This window comes from Acomys russatus, chromosome 26, assembly GCF_903995435.1.
Source record: "Acomys russatus chromosome 26, mAcoRus1.1, whole genome shotgun sequence".
Taxonomy (NCBI): Eukaryota; Metazoa; Chordata; class Mammalia; order Rodentia; family Muridae; genus Acomys; species Acomys russatus.
The window spans coordinates 41,898,799-41,919,372 of NC_067162.1; the positions used below are offsets into that span (position 1 = coordinate 41,898,799).

General features: G+C 48.2%; 1 protein-coding gene across 1 annotated transcript in view; it reads left to right on the forward strand.

Moving 5' to 3' along the window:
• Window positions 1–17,982: 17,982 nt before the first annotated feature.
• Plcg2 (phospholipase C gamma 2) overlaps window positions 17,983–20,574 on the forward strand; it is a 123,995-nt gene continuing 121,403 nt past the window's right edge. The window contains exon 1 of the mRNA XM_051168601.1: window positions 17,983–18,218. Within this exon, the coding sequence (XP_051024558.1) occupies window positions 18,026–18,218 (193 nt within the window). The 5' untranslated portion in view covers window positions 17,983–18,025. The remainder of the gene's footprint in view (window positions 18,219–20,574) is intronic.

A 20,574-nucleotide genomic window follows, 5' to 3' on the forward strand; every position in this document is an offset into this window, starting at 1 on the left:
ATACAATGTAGTCATCAGTTGGGCGAAACCAGAGCAGTGGGTTCTTGAAGTGTTACCAAAAACAATGTATTATAAAATAGTAATGAGCCAAAAGAAGGGGAAGAAGGAGGAGGAGGAGAAGACGGAAGACGGAAGGAAGAGGAGGAGGAGGAGGAGGATCAGGGAGTGCTGGCATATGCCTTTAATCTCAGCTCTTAGGAGGCAGAGGCAGGCAGATCTTGGTGATTACAGAGGCGGACCTGATCAACAGAGTGAGTTCCAGGACAGCCAGGGTTATGCAGAGAAACCCTGTCTTGAAAAACCAAAACCAAATCAACCAACCAAACCAAAACAAACAAGAGAGCAATGGCTGAGGCTGTAGCTCAGTTGGTCATTTAGCATGTGCAAAGCCCTGGGTTAATCCCTAGCAGCTCATGAAAACCCTATGTGGCTGTTGAAGCTGTGATCCCAGCACCTGGGAGGTGGGGGCAGAGGTCATCTTGGGCTACAGATGCGGATCAGCCTAGGATATAAAATATACTATCTAAACAAAGAAACAAACAAACAAACGAATAAAACAGGTGCTAGGAAAGTTCTGGAGGTCTGAGGATGCTGTCACCTTTGGCCTGCTGACCTCTCCAGATGCCAGGTGGCTCTACAGCTACCTTCTCCAGAGGTGTGCCTGCTTACACTGGCTTCTACCAGGAGCCTAGTGCCAGTCCTCTGAATGACGGAGCAGAAGTGACTATAGCTGCAAGGGAGTTGGGAAAGCAAGATTCTGGCTTCTGCCTTAGCCAGGTGCCCCAAACCCTGGAAGGTGATTTTACTGACAACCAACCACGGTAGAGCCCATTTATACTAACAAATAAGTGTTTCATTAGTGTGTAGCTATGATCTGTCTGGCTAGAAAAGCATTACATGAGTGCGAGGTGATGTGTGACCATGACAAACATGCACAGACTACCTTCAAGCTGTGTCCTTTTCCCACACCAGCCTGGTGACCTTACCTCTGGCTCCGATTTCATCCCACCCCAAGTGGGCATGGTGGTGGGCTGGCAGCCATGTCAGCTTTGACTTAGTTCACAATGAAATGTCCCCTGTGGACACTGATGGGGACACTGCAGGAGGAGCCTGACTGAGGAGCCTGGGAGAATTGCTTTGCCTGCTGAACCCTGGTTTTGGGTTGCGTGGTTTCAATCTGAATGTCAGGCTTGCTTTTCCAGGTGCGTCCTGGAGTCCATGTGATGGTATCAACACGGGCACTGTTTATAATGGCAACAGCCATGCCCTTCTGTGCCCAAAGGAAACGTTCCCACTCTGACTCAGGCGGTTCCTGTGCGTTGGGCCGATGCTGTTATTCACCCCAGCTGGGAGGTGCAGTGCTCCAAGCTGGTCTTCTAGCCCTTGAGTCAGTTGCCTCTTCCTGCTGCTTGGTAATGCCCAAATGCCATCTTGTCCAGGAGCCCTGATGGCACTGTGCCCAGATTCCTCCCTCCTCATCTATCTTATTCACCTAAGATGATAAACTCATAGGATGAACTTCCTTGTTTATGGTCTGCCTTCTCTGATAGAGTGGAAGGACCACAGGGTTAGTGCCCCCCACTGTGTGTGTATGTGTGTGTGTGTGTGTGTGTGAGTGTGAGTGTGTGTGTGTGTGTGTGTGGGGATAGTGCTCCCCTAACTGTGTGTCGTGTGTATGTGTGTGTGTCTGCCTTTCTGTCTCTTGTGGGTATGTGTAGTATTGTATATGTAGTGCATATACCTATGTGTGTGTGAGTGTGAGTGTATGTGTGTGTGTGTTCGCCTGTGTACTTGTGGAGGCCAGAGATCCAGGTTGAGTATCTTTCCTTAATCCTTTTCCACCTTATTTTTGACAAGAAGGGATTCTCACTGCCCTGGAGCTCAACAGTTTTGTTAGGATGCCTGGCCGTAAGCCGCCAAGAGTCTCCTACGTCACCTCCCTCAGTGCTAGGATTATAGACACAGGCAGCCATATGCAGCTTTACATGGCTGCCGGGGATCCAAACTCGCATCCTTGCTCTTGCACAGCAAGCACTTTCCTCACCGAGCCACGCCCCCAATCTCATTCTTTCCTCTCTCCCTTTTCTGTTAGACAGGGTTCCCCTAAGTGGCCCAGACTGACTTTGAACACTCAGCCTATGGTCCTCCTGACTCAGCCACAAAAGTGCTGGGGTTATGGGCCTATGCTACCACACCTTGCATCCATGTCCATTTTCAGATCTCAGGTTTTTGGAACAGTGCCCTGTACACAGCTGGTGTTAGGCTCGTGTTTGCTGCTCAGCACATGGCTCAGTCATCCTTTCTCTTTACGGAAGGTTGTTTTTTTTTTTTTTTCTTTCTTTTTTCTGTCTTCAAGACAGGGTTTCTTTATGTAGCCTTGGCTGCCCTGGACTCACTTTGTAGATCAGGCTGGCCTCCAATTCACAGCAATCTGCTTGCCTCTGCCCGTGATCGCTGGGATTAAAGGCATGCGCCACTACATCCGGCCAGAAATTTTTTTATGTTGCATTCTGTCCATTGTACCAGTCTGCTTTAAGACCTTCTGTGGCTCCCTATTGGCCCCAGATGCTTTAGCAAGGCCCCATAGCCATTGCCTGAACCAATGTCTGGCTTGCTAAATGGCACGTCTAGGGCACAGATGCCCTTTATTCCAGGCCAGCTGAGTCCCTTCTTAGGGTGTGCCTGCTATTCCTGATTCACGAAACTCTCTTGTCACCTCTTCACCCCACTCAACCCACATACTCCGTCTTTTGCCAGGCTCAGATCAAGATCATTACCTCCAGAATGCCTTCCTCCCTCTTCCCAGCATGCACTTTGGCTTTGCCCTTCCTTTCTTTGGCTGATCATTTTGTCATCATTTTATTGCAATTGTCTTTTTAATTGTTTATTTTTTACCCTTTACAAAATTGCTGTGTAAGGCTGGGCATGGTGGTGCATGCCTTTACTCCCAGCAGCACTCAGAAGGCAGAGGCAGGTGGATCGTTGTGAGTTCGAGGCCAGCCTGGTCTACAAAGTGAGTCTAGGACAGCCAAGGCTACACAGAGAAACCCTGTCTCAAAAAAAAAAAAAAAAAAAAAAAAAGAAAGAAAGAAAGAAAAGAAAAGAAAGTGTGATTTTCAGGCAGTAACATCCATCCTTTTGGGTACCATCCTATGAGTTTGGGCAGGTATAAAGTCACGGAGTCAGGGCAGGAGAGTTGGCTCAGTGGTTCTTGCAGAGGACCTAGGTTTATTTGTCAGATGCTCACAATTGTCTGCAACTCCAGCACCAGGGGCTCCTATGCCCTCTTCTGACTTTCACAGGCATCTGCACATGTATGGCACACTTTCACACAGACATATACATGCATACACATAATTAAAATAAAAAAAACTATAGAAAGCAATTTCATCACCCCCCTGGAAGTGTCTTATACTATTTTGTAACCAGCCTTTCCCCATCCGGTCCTCGGCCATCACTGACCCGTCTTCTTTCTCTGTTGTTTTACCTGTTCTGGAATGTCCTAAGAACAGGATCAGAGCTGGAGGATGTGGCTCAGAGGTAAGGCCCCTGCTTAGAATCCCCCAGTGAGGGACTGGTGGGTGTGGCTCAGTGGTACAGTGCTTGCCTGGCACACTTAGGACTTTGGGTTCCATCCCCAACCTTGCAAAAACAGAAACTAACTAAACAGCAAAACAGGTTCCTGCTGTTTGTAGCCCCTTGATTATGGCATCTTTCACTTAGCACACAACACATTGAAGACCAGCCTCTGTGGGCACTGGCAATCACTCTCCTTGCTGGGTGTGGGTATCAGTTTGCCACTCAGCAACTGAGAGCTGATCCCATGATTGCCAGCAAGTATGCATGGAACTCCTGCAGACATTACTGTTCAGATTATTTCACAGAAGTTTTTGTTGTTGTTGTTGTTGTTTTTGTTTTTCTCTCTTGTATAATTACAAGTGAGGTTGCTGGACTTCCTGTAATGTATATAGAATTTTCTACAAACTGCCCTGCTTTTTTTTTTTTTTTTTAAAGAAGCTCCAGGCTGGGTGCTTTCTGGTCACTCACTGCACATGAGCACTGGTGGCTTTTCTCACTCTTCTCTGTTCTCCATCCTTCTCTTTTGTTGAGGTGTATGTATGTGTTGGTGAGTACGGACATGGATACAGAGACCAGAGGACAGCCTCTGTATCATTACTCAGGATTGATCTACCTTATCCACCTTGGGTGGTTGTTGTTTGTTTTTGAGTTAGAGTCTCTCACTAGCCTGGGCCTTGAAGATTTGCCTAGGCTCACTGGCTAATGAGACCCAAGGACACTCTTGTCTCTACCTCCTCAGTGCTGGGATTACAGCCATGCATTGAGACATCTGCCTTTTCTGTGGGACCTGGGGTTTGAACTTGGCTCTTTATGCCTTTCACTTAGAAACTTTACTGATTGAGCCATCTTAAAAATTATGTATACATATATGTGTAAGTGCATACATGCCACAGAGTGCATTTGGAGGTCAGATGACAACTTGCAGTAGTCAGTTCTCTATCTTTCATATGGGTTCCAGAAATTAAATTCAGGCCATGAAGCTTGGCAGCTAGAGTCTTGGCCTATTGAGCTATCCCACCCACTCGTAGACACTTTTTTGAAACAGTGAGTGCAGTGGCTGGAGAGATGGCTCAGAGGTTAAGAGCACTGGCTGCTTTTCCAAAGGTCATGAGTTCTATTCCCAGCAACCACATGGTGGCTTACAACCATCTATAATGAGATCTGGTGCCCTCTTCTGGTGTGCAAAACACTGTATACATAATACATAAATAAATCTTTAAAAAAAAAAAAAAAAAAGAGCACTGCCTGTTCTTCCAAAGGTCCCGGGTTCAATTCCCAGTAATCACATGGTAGCTCACAGCCATCTATAATGAGATCTGGTGGCCTCTTCTGGCATGTGGGCAGAATACTGTATAAATAATAAATAAACATCTTAAAAAATGAAAAGGAAGCCAAGTGTGGTGGCGCACGCCTTTAATCCCAGCACTCAGGAGGCAGAGGCAAGTGGATCAATTTGAGTTTGAGGCCAGCCTGGTCTACAAAGTGAGTCCAAGACAGCCAAGGCTAACACAGAGAAACCCTGTCTCAAAAAAACAAAAGAAAGAAAGAAAGAAAGAAAGAGTGAGTGTAGGTAGTATATATACTGCCTGTCTTTTGCTCTTCCAGGGGTTCCTGGGCTAAGAAGGGTTAATTCATGTTATAAAAGGGATGCCTGCCAAGCTAGGCATAGCAAGTCCGGCTATATTCTCTTCTGTAATATGGAATACAAACGTCTTTGAAATGCAGATTTTTTTTTTTTTTCTCCCCGAGACAGGGTTTCTCTATGCCTGGCCTCAAACTCCAGCAATCTGAAACTCCAGCAATCTGCCTGCCTCTGCCTCCCGAGTGCTGGGATTAAAGGCGTGCACCACTATGCCTGATATTGTCTTTTGGGCTCTTTAAAGCACTGTTGTGTCCAGTGGCCCAGGATGGCAGACATGCAAAGAGTAAACCTTCTTGTTACTTTTGTACCTCTGTTACCCAAATACTTTACAGAAACAGCCCCAGGGAAGAGAGGTTTGCTTTGGCCCGTGGTTTCAGGCAGTTTTCATTCCATCCTAGCTGGGGAGATGGTGGTGGTGGCGATGGTGGTGGTGGTGTTCCTGGTGGTAGGTGTTGGGGGGCACAGACTGTTCACCTTAGGGTGGATCAGAAAGCAACCAGAACTCGGGGCCAGCCTCTAATTCTCAAAAGTCTACCCTTAGTGACCCACTTACTCCAGCCAGGACCTACCTCTTAAAGGTTCATGGCTGCCCCCCAAATAGAACCACCGGCTAAGGACCAAGGATCAAAACAGGAACATACAGTGCTTGAGGAACACATAGGTCTCACATTGCTTTTGTCAAGATGTTCTGTCATAGCAACTAGAAAAGAAAATAATGAGTTTGTGAAGGTGCTGGGGATAGAAGCCAGGGCTGCTTGGATGATAAGGAAACACTCGGCCAATTGACTACATTCCCAGTCCCTCTCTTTGATTTCTTGAAAATGTTTACTGTGTGTGTATGTCCATGGGTATGCATGTGTCATGCATGGTTCATGTATATGTGTCAGAGGACAACTTGTGGGAGTTGTTGTCTTCTTCCATCATGTAGGTCAGAGGCAGTATTTTTTTCCTGCCAAGTCACCTCCCTGGCTTTTTTTTTTTTTTTTGAGACAGGGCTTCTCTGTGTATCCCTTGGCTGTCCTGCACTCACTTTGTAGAGCAGGCTGGCCTTGAACTCACAGAGATTCACCTGCCTCTGCCTCCCGAGTGCTGGGGTTACAGGTGTGCACCACCACACCCAACTTTCTTTTTGATTTTTTAAGAGAGTCTCATACCTTTAATCCCAGTGCTGGGGAGATAGAGACAGGCAGAGCTCTGTGGACTTGAGGCCAGCTTGGTCAACACAGTGAGTTCCAGGACAGTCAGAGCTTCATGGTGAGACCTTGTTTCTAATGAAACAGAATGAAACAAAGTAAACAAGCAAAAAAGGATCTTTCTGTATACCCCAGTTTGGCTTTGAGTTAATCATTCTGCTGCCTCAACTCTGGAGTGCTAGCACTGCAGGCATATGCCACCATGACTGACTAAAAATATAGTTTTCTCTTCATTTTAAACCATTGATCGTGATTTTGCATGCAACAGGTTGCATTTCAGCACAGCAGGCCAGGGTACTGCACCCACCCTCATGTAGGGTTTATAGTGTCATTCATCCCTAGAGAGTGGTGTCTAAGCAGGAATAGTTCCTAGGATGGGCCCAGTCCAGGACTTGCTCATCTGACTCATTTCCCCCAACAGCAGCTCTATTCCCCAGAGGGGACAAGAAGGTTTAAAAATGTTAAGAATTTGCCGGGCGTGGTGGTGCACGCCTTTAATCCCAGCACTCGGGAGGCAGAGGCAGGTGGATCGCTGTGAGTTCGAGGCCAGCCTGGTCTACAAAGTGAGTCCCGGACAGCCAAGGCTACACAGAGAAACCCTGTCTCGAAAAACAAAAACAAAAACAAACAAACAAACAAAAACAAAAAAGTCAAGAATTCTGTGCAGGGCTATGTCCTATCCAAGGGAAACTCCAGTTCCCCCAACGCTAAAAGGCTGTCATGGACTATAGGAACATCTTTGGCAGTTAGACAAAAGCCAGCATTCCTCAGGAACTTGTAAAGCCAGTTCCCCTCTGCAGAAAGGAGGCATTCCCCTTATCATGGTCACAAAGGACAGCTGGCTATCTGTGGTGCCTTCTAGCATACTGAAGCACATGCTGGCCTCCAGGTTCCCTAAGTAAAGTACCTATTAACACAGTTCAGAGTTCATGCTAGCATCCTAGCCCTTCTCACCCAAAACTCTCACTAGCTCATGTTCTGTTCCCCCCCCCCCACCCCCTGCCCGGCTACTCATTCTTCTTATAACTCTGCTATTTCAGCTATATGTACTCTCTCTTTTGTCTTTTCCCCTCTCCCTGCTCCCCCCCCCCCCTCCCGCTTTGCTTCTCTTGGGGCCAAGGCCAGTCTGCTGGTTATGGTCAGTCTACTACTTTCTCTCATGTTCTGGACTCTTCCAGATGCTTCTGGCTGTTCTAGTCTCATATCTACAATAAAAACCTTCCCCTTAACCATCCCATGGAGCAGTCATGTCGTCAGTTTATACAGGGCCATACAGATGTGAGTGCCAGAACTGGGTTGGAAACCTGACTCAGGGGTCTCTTTTGCTTTTCCCTCCTACCCACTCTGGGCTCATTGGATTGGGCTGTCGTGGTTGCTGCTGCACCCCTGGAGCCCCAGAGCACCTGGCTCCTTGCAGGTACTTAGCATGTGTTGGTTGAATGACTAAACGTGTCCTAGCAGGATCCCAGGTTTGAGAAACAAGGAGAGGCACCAAGTCAGAGGTCCTCCCTAAGTCAGTCTCAGCTGAAGTGTCCAAGGCGTGAACCAGCCTGCTGTGGCAGCTGCCAGATCTACAAACCAGTTCTGGGTGGTACTTCCTCTTCCAGAGGCCCCAACACTCAGCAACTGGGGACTCAGGCCGTCCCCAGGGGCTACGTACAATACCAGGAAAGGAAACAAGACTCGTAGGCACTCGCCTCTTTTCTTTTTTTGTTGTTGTTGCTATTGGTAGCAGGAATGGGGATTAGGGTTGGTGAGGCCCCAGGGCCAGGGTAGTCCTTTTGACCTCATGGCTATGGGGGAAGAGGATGCTCAGGTTAGAGAGATCCTTTAGGTCTGGAGTAAGCAACAGTGGCTCACTGCTGTGTCTGTGCTGTGTCAAGCCTGTTAAAGCATCAGCCCATGTACAATCAATCCACTTGCTGCATGGTGTGTCAGCTACATTGTGATTTTTCTGTGGATCTAGCTTGGTCCGCTCCAGCGGTTCTCATCCTGTGGGCCACGACCCCTCTGGAGATGCATAGCAGTAGATAAATTACAGACATGAAGTAGCAACAAAATTAATTGTATGGTTAGGGGTCACAACATGAGGAACTGTATGAAAGGCTTGCGGCATTAGGAAAGCTGCGGACCACTGCTCTACATCAAAGAGAGGGGAAGTGATCCACTTAGTCGTAACTTGCCATAGCTCCCACACCCTTGTCTTTAGTGCCCTTGAGTCTCTTTTGTGTTGCTTTTATATTTATTTATTTATTTATTTACTTATTTCATAAGGCAGTTTGGGAGTGCCACAGTATGGCTGTGGCAGTCAGCGGACAGCTACCAGGGAGGATGGTCCAGTGAAGTCCAGGTGGCATGGCACAGCTCCGCGTTGATGTTCACGACTTCCTGCTCGGCCACCCTGCTGAAGCTGTAACCCCACGTGCTCAAGGCCTTCATGAGGCTGTCTGTAGTCAGGGGTCAGACGAGACCAAGCACAGAGTACCATGGGAAGGAAAAGACCCATACTCACAGGAACTCATATGCACATGCACACCCATTCGAGTACTTGAGAGGGTGTGCATGTGCATGCATGCATGCACGTGTTTCAAACAAAGCCCACCACCATCACCAACCAACCAACAAAACAAACAAACAAAACCAGCTGTGGTAGCTCACACCTGTAGTTCCAACACTCAGGAGGCAGAGGCAGGAAGGTCTCTGTGGGCTTAAGGCCAGCCTGGGCTACACTGAGTTTCAGGACTGCCAGAGCTACATAGTGAGACCTTGTCTCAAAAAAAGTAACCCCCCCCCAAAGATAATATAAGTTGTAATTCTTTACAAAACAATACCAAAGTGCCATTTCATCATTATTTCTGAGAATGGGCCCATGACTCAGGTGGTTGATGTCACCATGATCTCTTTGATGAGAGATTTAGTGTGAACATCTTTGACTCCAGCACTAGGGAGGCAGAGGCAGGAAGATTTCTGTAAGTTTGTTTTGTTTGTTTATTTTTGTTTTTTGAGACAGAGTCTCTCTATGTAGCCTTGGCTGTCCTGGACTTGCTTTGTAGACCAGGCTGGCCTCAAACTCACAGAGATTCGCCTGCCTCTGCCTCCCGAGCGCTGGGATTGAAGGTGTGCACCACCACACCTGGCTTGATTTCTGTGAGTCTGAGGCCAACCTGGTCTACATATCCAGCTCCAAGATATGTAGACCGAGTAGAGATCCTGCCTCTGTAGTGATGGATGCTCACAGCATGGTGGTTGATGACAAGAACAAAGCCACTGATCTCCCAAAGTGAGGGACCACTGTGGGACCCATTCCACATTCCTAAGTCAAAAACTGCTGTCATTGAGCAACTCAGGAGTGAAACCAAAGTACTGGGGCAGCCACAAGGTGGCTCTAAGGCTGGCTTTAGTCCTAAGGAAGACGCAGGGAGGGTCTGACTGAAATCCAAGCCTGAGGCTGGGGAGGTGGCTCTGCTGGCAAAGTGCTTATCGAGCATGCAAGAAGCCCAGGGTCTAATCGTTAGCACAGTGCAATCAGGAAGTGGTGGTGGGCACCTGCAGCCCTAGTTCTGGGGAGTTAGAGACTACCCTGCTAGAAGTTTGAGGCTAGCCTGGGCTACATGAAACTGTTTTTTTTTTCCCCCTCCCTTTTGATTTTTCAAGACAGGGTTTCTCTGTGTGGCTCTGGCTGCCCTGGAACTCCCCTTGTAGACCAGGCTTGCCTCAGACTCTGAGATTCATCTGCCTTTCCCTCCTGAGTGCTGGGATTAAAGGCGTTCATTACTACAGCCACCAGAAACCAAATCTTAATGGTGTGTATGTGTGTATGTGTGGCAGGGAGGGGTTGTCTGGAGGACTGGAGAAATGGTTTAGCAGTTCAAAGCATTTATTACTCCTGCAGAGAACAACAGTTCAGTTCCTAGCACCCACATAGGGTGGCTCACAACAACCTGTGACTCCAGCTCCTGGGGATCCAGCTCTCTTTGGCCTCCCTGGCCATCTGGATTCACAGACCAAAATACACTGCTCCCCCACCCCCACAATCTAAAAAATATTTTTAAAAAATTGGAGACAAGGTCTCACCATATAGCCTTGGCTAGCCTTGCCTCTGCCTTCCTAGTGTTGGGATTAAAGGTATGGACCTGCACAAACGCTGATGCTCTTGGGAAATTTTTATTCACCTGGCTAAGTGATCGCTTCCCGGCAGGTAGTACCGGGGCTGCCTCAGTTTCCCCCGGGCCAGCATAGGCGTGGCTCCAGGCCAGGGCTCTTGGGGTGATCTGGCGGGTCGGGACCCGCCTTGGGACAGGGCGGCGCGTTGAGGGGGGCGGCCCGGAGGAGTCACGTGGCGCGACCGCCTCCAAAGCAGAAGTTGGAGCCTGGCTGAGCAAGACGTTCACTGCCCGACAGCCTGTGCCCCTGGCGGCTGTTGTTCAAGGGACCCCTGAGCCTCCACCCGTGACTGGCAGGCCCAGGAATTGGGCGGGTGGCTGTGCTCTGGGGGCACAGCCAGGTGAGTGGCCCGGAGGGATAAGTCACTCGCCCAGGGACCTGTGTGCCTGCGGGGGTGGGGGGGTGGGGGCGATCGGAGAGCTGGTACCTCGTCGGGTGGGGACTGTGGCGGAGCACAGCGCACAGGGGCAGGGCTGTGTGGCCTGATCCTGGCAGGTGGCCTTGTGTGCCCTGGGGAACCCTGTTTAGGGACGGCGGGGCCCGGCCCAGCCGCCGGCCACTTCCTCCCCAGGGGCTGGCGCCACCTCTTCGGCGTGGCTCCGGTGGCCAGCTAGGTTTTGAATGAGAAACGCCACTCCGCGCGCGCCGGAGTAGCTGAATTGTCTGTCTTCAAGGCTCCTGAGGCTGAGGGTCCCTGCTTGCGTGACAGCTCAGACCCCTGATTTTGAACTTGGGAGGGTACTTCCCTTTAGTACTCAGGTGGCTCCAGGATTGGGGCGGAGCAGCCCGTTCTCCACACGAAGTTGATTCCTGGGACCCGCCCCTCCTGCAGTTATACTCAGAAACGTGTTTTGTTGTTTGTTCGGTTTGGAGGTAATCTCAGAGGGGGTCTTTTGCCCAGCGGGGAACCAGAATTCGAGGGAAGGGTGAGTTGCATACGGACCCAGGAGGTTGATGCCTGGAGAGTTCGGGGCGGGCCCTTTCCGTGCCCTGATCTGGAACTAGTGAGAGGCTGGTAGGGTGAGGGGGCGATAAGCCCTGAAAACAGGTGGCCTCCTCTTTGAGACCTAAATTTGAATTTCAGTTCCATTTCTGTGACACAGCACACAGTGAGGAGTCCCTCTTGAGTCCGGGTTACTCTCCCGGGTCAGATTGTGTACTAGACCAGAGCCCTTTTTCCGGGGAATGAAAGAGGTGCCCAGCAATTCCTGCCCTGGTGGCAAAGGTTCTTCCTGGTGGGCACAGGTCATGATCCCTACTTTTGCTTCTGCGGACACTTACAGGATGTTGGTGTCGGGCTGGCCCTAGGCTGTTAACGGGTTTGCACAGTTGTGAGCTGCAGTATAGCAGCCCCGGGGGATTTTGGTTGAGGATTTTATAGATACTTAAAATTACCGGGTTCTGCAGCCTTCCAGGCAAGGCGGGGGTGCATGGGGTCCTCTGTACAAGCCCCAGTGGGGACCCCATGAAGAACCCCTTTGCACCTCCTGGGTGGAGTTGGTGTGAAAACTTCTGCAAACATTTAATTTTAAAAACAGGCAACCCCCCTCCCTGCCCTGCCCCAAATAAGGGCTTTTCTGTTTCAATTAACATAAAGTGGACTGGTCCATGATGCCTCCTCCCAGACTCTCCCAAGTGACCACTCTGAATTTACAAACAACTTTTGTAATACTTAAAGTTTTTTATATATATATATTATTTATTTATTTATTTTGGTGTTTTTCAAGACAGGTTTTCTCTGCATAGTCTTGGGTCCTGGACTCACTTTGTAGACCAGGCTGGCCTCAAACACACAGAGATCTGCCTGCCTCTGCCTCCCTGCGTGCTGGGTGTACCATTGCACCCAGCTAACATTTATATTTTAACTCGTTGGTTTATAAGTTTCTTTTTATCAGAGTAGCTCAGGAATCTCCCAGGATCAAATTGCTTATAATAATTTGTAAATTCATTCTTTTCTATAGCTCCTATACGTTTAAAATGTTTTATTCTTTTTGAGGCAGGGTCTCATTATATAGTTCAGGTTGGCCTTGAACTTTCTAACTTCCTGCTTCTACCTCTCAATTGCTGGAATGTTGGCGTGTGCCAATACTCTTGGCCTGAGCTTTTTCCATTATTTACGTAGGGGGACACCCCCCCTCCACCCCCCACCCCAGATGAGGAGTCAAAGTGTTTCCCGGTTTATGATCGACTGAGCACCTTCGTGGATGTCTGTCTCTGCATATGTGTGCCCTTAAAAAAAAGTCAAACCTGTTTTTGCTTTTACTTGGAGAGGTGGGCATTGCTTGGATCTTGGGTTGGAACTTGGCTTCCCCCATCCCCACGCCCCATCTTACCTCCATGTTCTAGGATGGGTGTAAGATGAACCCCAGTAGCCCTGGTATAGTAGGAAGGATAGGCAATATTCAAGAGTTCATATGGGACAAAGTCTAATCGAATTCCTTCTTGGTTTTTTTGTTTTGCTTTCTTTTTTGTTTTTTCAAAACAGGGTTTCTCTGTGTAGCCTTGGCTTGTCATGGGCTTGCTTTGTAGACCAAGCTGGCCTCGAACTCACAGTGATCCACCTGCCTCTGCCTCCCGAGTCTGTCTTGGGTTTTTGGCTGAAATCCAGTACAGATCCAAATGTGCAAGAATGTGTTCAAGAGACTGGTAGTCCCTGTTCCTTTTTTGGGGTTCTTATGTGTGAGAAGTTGGTTTCAAAGTGTGAGGGACATAGAAATGTGAAAATGAAATTTCTTCTCACCCCCCCCCGCCCCGACCCCAGCCATGTTTGTGGTGACAACATGAGCTAATCAGGTTACCCATAGAAATGGGTGGGAAGGGGGGCTGGTGCGGGGTGGGGTGGGTGAGGGGGTGGGGTGGGGAGGGATTCTCCAGGCTATTTCATTATTGTGGAAAGAATAAAACAGAAACAAAGAGGGAGTTATCCTGGTGGTCTGGGACCTGATGTGGGTTCACTGGCAGCTGGAGACCTTCTTGTGTTGAGTGTTGAGGCTTGGGGCTCTGCCTGAGGTGGGGCGCTGCCTGGTGTCCCATCCAGAATCTGTTTCCAGTGTGGTGTTGCTTCAGTGCTTGGGATCTAGGCTTTTGTCTTGCAGTGTGTGTGTGTGTGTGTGTGTGTGTGTGTGTGTGTATGGGGTGGAATGGGTGGCACCTTTCTTGGGCACCCAGCAGTTGGAACCGAGGAGATGCCTTCCTGGAGCATTTGGCACAGCGCAGAGCTGTTCAGTACTGGGGGACCCCCTTCAAGTCATGGTTCGTCTACTTTGAGTGACCTTGGACAAGCCAGTCCCCTGCCAACTCTTCAAAGGGTCAGCCAGTCTTGTTAGTATATGGCCACATTCCACCAGAATTCTGGATTCCAGAAAGCAGGCAGTGAAGGATCAGACTCAAGTGACTGCCCTTAGGTCTTGTGTCCTGCCACCTCCATATGTGACCTTGTATGTAGTTTCCCCCTCTTTGCCATCTGCATGTGTGACCTTGTATGTAATTTCCCCCTTTCTGGGTGGGTTTTTAATTTTGTAAAAATTTTAAATTATTATTATTATTATTATTATTATTATTATTATTATTATTATTATTATTATTTTATTGGTTTTTTGAGACAAGGTCTCTCTGTGTAGCCCTGGCTGTCCTGAACTCTTTTTGTAGACCAGACTGGCCTTGAACTCACAGCGATCCTTCTGCCTCTGCCTCCCAGGTGCTGGGATTAAAGGTGTATACCACCATGCCCGGCTGATTTTGATTTATAAAACCTTAGGCTTTTTCCTCCATTTTCCCAGTGCTTGGAATTGAACTCAGGACTTTGCTCTTGTTGGGCATATGTTCTACCCCTGAACTATATCCCCAGCGTTATTTCTCAGGCATTTGTCAGTGAGGTGCCTGCAGGGGTAAACTGGTGTGATGTCTAGTGAGGGGTTATATTAACAGCCACTTCCAGGGGGCCTAGTAGCTCACACTTTGTTTCTTTCTTTTTTTTTTCTTCTTTCCAAAATAATGAGATAGCTTGAAAATTCCCCTTTCCAACCCCCAGTGCCTAGGCTGGTTAACTGACAGTGTCCATATAAACAGTGTGTTGGGTAGCTTCCGAGGAGACACGAGAACTCAGCGTGTATGTACCTTGTGAGCTTGCATCCTGGCCTGTGTGGAAGCCTGTTTCCTAGACAAAGAGATTGTTCCTCCGCCAGAGCCTCACTCTGTAGCTCAGGCTGGTTTTGAACTCTTAGCAACCCTCTTGCCTCAGCTTCCCAAGTGCTGAGATTACAGGTGGATGCTACCATGCCCATTTGTGTCTCTTATTTACTTCAATAGGGTCTAGTATAACTCAAGGTGACCTTAACTGTGGCTGACCAAAACTTCTGATCTTCTTGGTCCCCACTTCCCTCGGGTTGAGCTTATAGACTTAGGCCACCATGCCTAAGTTGTTTATATGGTGCTAAGGACCAAAGCTGGGCGAGCACTCTCTACCCACTGAGCCACACCCCTAGCCCCCTCATCTTTTTACAAGATTGAATTCAGAAGCCTTCCTCCCTCAGACACACCCCTGACTAAAACTGGGCTTCTTACTGCTCCACGGGGTGGCATTGCACCTGACTCTGCACTGGTGTTTTCAGGCCTGCTTTCCAAGCAAAAGCCAAGGAACAGGTGGTGAGAGTGGCATCCCATGGCCAGCACTCCCACTGAGGGACCTTGGGCTTTGTGACATGTGTTGATGAAGGAAGGGGCAAAGGGCAAGGTTCGAGCCTCTCCCTGCTAGTGGCATTTGCATCCTAGTTCCCTTCCAAATGGAATTGATAATCAGAGAGTGGGCCACCTGCCTGATGGATTGATAAGCCCTGGGCTAGCATTCATCAGTCAGCTCTTAGCTCCTGAAATCACATCATCCACACCCCAGGGCCCTTTGTCCTCCTTTTGCAAGTGAGAGGGTTGAGATCCAGAGCAATTTGCTTAGAGACTGAGTAAGTTGGAGACCCTAACCTTCTACTTCAGGACCTGCCATTCACTTCCTGTTCTTTGGCCTGGGGATAGCTCTCTAGTGCTGCTTGGTAACCTTGGTGGATAGGGAGTGACACCTGTCGGACCTGGCAGGACAAGCTGAGGTTATGCAGTTCCACTGAGCACCCTCTTAGTTGATTAAAAAAAGATATTTATTTATTAGTATTTATTATATATTATTACATGTAATTATATACAATATAATTAACTATATTATTTATTTATGTACATTGGTGTTTAAAAAAGATTTAATTATTTACTTTTTATTTATACAGTATTCTGCCAACGTGTGTGCCAGAAGAGGGCACCAGATCTCATTGTAGATGTTTCTGAGCCACCATGTGGTTGCTGAGAATTGAACTCAGGACCTTTGAAAGATCAGACAGTGCTCTTAACCTCTGAGCCATCTCTCCAGCCCTACATTGGTGTTTTTGCTTTTGCATATGTCCGTGTGAGTTTGTCAGATCCCCCTGGAACTGTAGTTAAAGAACAGTTGTGAGCTGCCGTGTGGGTGTCGGCAATTGAACCTGAGACCTCTGGAAGGCAAGTAGTGCTCTTAACTGCTGAGCTAACTCTCCAGCCCCTTGGTTGATTTTTAAAAACAGATTTATTTATTTATTATTATGTATATAGTGTTCTGCATGCATGTACACCTGCGGGCCAGAAGAGGGCATCAGATCACATTATTTCTGGTTGTGAGCCGCCACCACATGGTTGCTGGGAATTGAACTCAGGATCTCTGGAAGAGCCGTCAGTGCTCTTAACCTCTGAGTCATCTCTCCAGTCCCCCTTAGTTGATTTTTTTTTCCCAAAAAGTTTTTAAAATGTATATGAGTATTTCCTGCATGTATGTATTAGTATCATGTGTGTTCCTGATGCCTTTGAAGGTCAGGAGAGGCCATCAGACCCCTGGAGCTGGAGTTTGGTGGTTGTAAGCTGCCTGACATGGGCGTAGGGACTGAACCTTCATGCCCTGCCAATAGCAACGAGCGCTCAGCCTCTGCTGGACCATCTCTCCGCACAAGTCTTTCTCCCCCTACATTTTATTTGTTTGTTTGTTGAGATAGTTTCTTGTGTAGCCCAGGGTAGCCTCTAACTCACTGTGTAGCTGAAACCTGAGTTGATACCCCTGTACCCCCCTTCCACGTGCTAGGGCATGTAACAACCACAGCTGGCTGCTGTCCTTGTTTTAAGGGTCTCAGGTGATAGGCTATCTCATTTAGTACATACAAAATCTTTATGAGGTAGGTAATATCACCTCCTTTGCATGTCTGGAAATGAGGTCCAAAGGGCATGCGTGGTGTCTCTAGCACCTCTTGGTACAGGTGCACCTGGCTTCCCATCTTGCAGGCTTAAGGGGCTATTGGGCTTTGGGCTGAAGAATGGCAGATGGACTTGGATTGTGTTCTAAGATGCTGCCAGCCACTGGGCTGAGAGTTGCGGGGCTCAGGGCCAGATTCAGGGCCCAGGAGAAAGCTCCTTGGAGAAGTCAGGAAGAGGGACAAATGTTTGGGTTCTGAATTTTGCTGATTACTTTGGGGGGGGTATAAGAAAATTCTGCCAGGCGTGGTGGCGCACACCTTTAATCCCAGCATTTGGGAGGCAGAGGCAGAGGCAGGCAGATCACTGTGAGTTTGAGGCCAGCCTGGTCTACAAAGTGAGTCCAGGACGGCCCAGGGCTATTACACAGAGGAACCCCGTCTCGAAAAACCAAAAAGAAGAAGAAAAAAATTCAGACAATGATTGATTGGCGTTCTTACTGTCTCAAGTACCAGCTGCCTGCTGGGGTGTGTGCCTCCTGAGACACTTGGATGCTCTGCATTGCCGAAGGCAGGAGGCTGCAGGTTCCCTTTTGGGCTTAGGAATGACCAGAGCTTTCCCCCTCGAGAAGGGATAGAATAGAATCAGAGGTGTGGAGAGGCTGCTCTCAGCAAGATTTGTTGGTGGCCGCTGCGCCTTGCCTGGACATTTTCTGCCCTGTAGCCTCATTGTTATGCAGAGGACCCAGTGCTCCCATTTTGTTATATAGATGGATGGTGAGGTTCAGGCAGGTAAGATATGATGTTGGGGACAGGAAGTGACTGGCCTGCCTGAACTGCTTTGGTTATTCAAATCTGGACAAGAAGCAGGGACACCCACCAAGCTATGGTGATTTGGTTAGGCAAAGCCAATGTAGCGGTGGGGTCATGGGGGCCAGCGGTCGCTCTCCACCCAGCCTTCATTTAAACGTGTCCCATCCGCCTCTGTGCTCTAAGTGGCCAAGAGCTCTCGGTGCTAGAATCTTCACATATCACTCAGCCTGATGGGCATGAAACAGGGTCTTGGCTTCTGATAGTGACACCCCATTCACTCACCCTCCTCAGTTAAGTAAAGCCAGTTCACTCTTTTGTCCTGCTCAACCCCTTGCAGTCTCCATATTTCTCCTGCTTCTTCCTTCTCGCTGGAGTGGCTGACAATGACTACCGTGGTCAACGTGGACACCCTTCCAGAATATGAGAAGAGTCAGATCAAAAGGGCCCTGGAGCTAGGGACGGTGATGACTGTATTCAACGCCCGCAAGTCCACCCCTGAGCGGAGGACGGTACAGGTGATCATGGAGACGCGGCAGGTGGCATGGAGCAAGACTGCAGACAAGATCGAAGGCTTCTGTAAGTACTTGCGGGATGGGGTAGGGCGGCGTGGCGAGGTCCATCTGCTCTGCCCACTGGAGTAGCACCTGTTCGCCTTCCCGTCTTTATTTTGTCACATCTGTCATGTTGGTTTGGTCCCATTCTTTTAAAGACAAAAATAGTTTCCACTTTGTGTGGGGTGTGGGTGGGGTGGGGTTGAGAGCAGGTGGGGGAAGTTGATCCAGGGAAGTTCTTGTGAAATGACAACCCGAGTTGGTCAACTTGCCCATAATATTGAAACAGCAGCAGGGCCATCTGGTTCACATAGTCTTGAGCTGTCTGGCTTCTGAAGGGTTCACTGGCTGGGGCCTGGGGCGGCTGGGAGCTTGGTAGCCAAATGCCTGATGATCAACAGATTTTTATTTATTTATTTATTTATTTATTTATTTATTTATTTATTTTTTCAAGAGGCTTTTACTTTGGTGTCTAAAGGAACAGGGGGAAAAAATATCACTGAATGTTTTACAGCCTTCAGATGAAATTCTGGTCCAGGGGGCCGTGCCTTCCCTTGTCACCTTACACTGGGCTTTTGGCTCAGTACCTGGACTTTCTGAGGAGATTGTTTGTAACAAACAGAGCCAGGGCACTTAAGAAATTTTTAGCTGCAGAGGTGTGCTTCAATTTTATTTCTTATTAATTAGGGTGGGTTTGTTTGTTTAAGCATTATTTATGTATCTATTTATTTATTCACTTTTGTGTGGATGTGTGCCTGCTCATAGCATTTGTATAAGGGCCAGGGGACAAGTGCACTTGTGGGAGTTGGCTCTCTCTTACATGTGGGTTCTGGGGACAGAACTCAGGGGATCAGGTTTGGTAGCAAGCATCTTGCCAGTTCCTCTTGTTTTAGAAGGGTCTTATGTAGCCCAAGCTAGCCCAGAACTTGGAATATAGGTGAGGATCACTTTCAACTTGTGATCTTCTTGCTTTTAGCTCTCAGTGCTGGGGTGAGAGGTGTGTACCACAATGCTGGTTTTGTTGTTGTTGTTTTTAAATGATATGCCAAGGATGGAGACTCAGGGCTTGTGCATGCTAGGCAAGCATTCTACCAAATGAGCTATGTCCCCAAGTCCCTATTGAATAGGTCACAAGGTTTTTTTTTTTTTTTCTGAGACAGGGTTTCTCTGTGTAACCTTGATTGTCCTGCACTCACTTTGTAGACCAGGCTGGCCTCAAACTCATAGCGATCCGCCTGCCTCTGCCTCCCGAGTGCTGGTTTATTTTTGTTTTTCGAGACAGGGTTTCTCTGGGTAGCCTTGGCTGTCCTGGACTCACTTTGTAGACCAGGCTGACCTCGAACTCACAGCAAACAAGATTTTTAAAAAACATGGTAATTTCTTTATTTGTGTGTGTATGTATGTCATGGCACTCATGTGAACTCCACAGGAGTACTTATAGGAGTTGATTCTCTCTCTCTCTCTTTTTTAATCACGTGGGTCCTGGGGATCAACTTAAACCATCAGGGTCAGTGGCGAGTGAATTTATCCACTAAGCCATCTTGGCAGCCCCCTGAATAGCTTTTCATGGAAAAACTAGAATGCCCTTTAGAAATAGCAGTGTGCAGAGGGCTGAGGCGGAGGATTGTAAATTCAAGGGCTACATAGTGAGAGCTTGTCTAAAAAATAAAGTACTCAAGCTGGGTGTGGTGGTGCACGCCTTTAATCCCAGCACTCGGAGGCAGAGGCAGATGGATCTCTGTGAGTTTTTGAGGCCAGCCTGGTCTACAAAATGAGTCCAGGACAGCCAAGGCTCCACAGAGAAACCCTGTCTTGAAAAACAAACAAAAAACCCAAACAAACAAAATAAATAATAAAGTACTCTTAGAAGTCGCAGAATTAACTTACCTCTTTCACCTCTGACCCTTCACCCATATCCTACATAAGCCCTGTCCTAGCTTGTTCTCTGTTGCTGTAAGACACACTATGACCAACAGCACATAAGGGAGGGAAAGATTTATTTCAGTTTACAGGTTACAGCCCATCCTCGATGAAAGCCAAGGCAGGACCTCAAAGCAGAAAGGAAAAGACACCATGGAAGAACATGATGTGGCTTGCTATCTCTGGCTTGCTCAGCTAGCTTGCCTAGGGATGACACCACCCACAGTGGGCTGGACCCTCCTACACCCTTTAGCAATCAAGCAAACGTCCCAGAGAAAGGGCCACAGGACAATCTGATGGAGGCGGTTTCTCTTCCCCAGGGGACTCTGGGTTGAGGAAGAGTGAGGGCAGAAGCTAATTAGCAGTTTATTTTCTCTTCTGGTAATAGTCTACCTTCATGTAATGGTGTATTTTTAGGTTTGTTTGTTTGTTTGTTTTGTATGCAAATAGGAACTACTGCC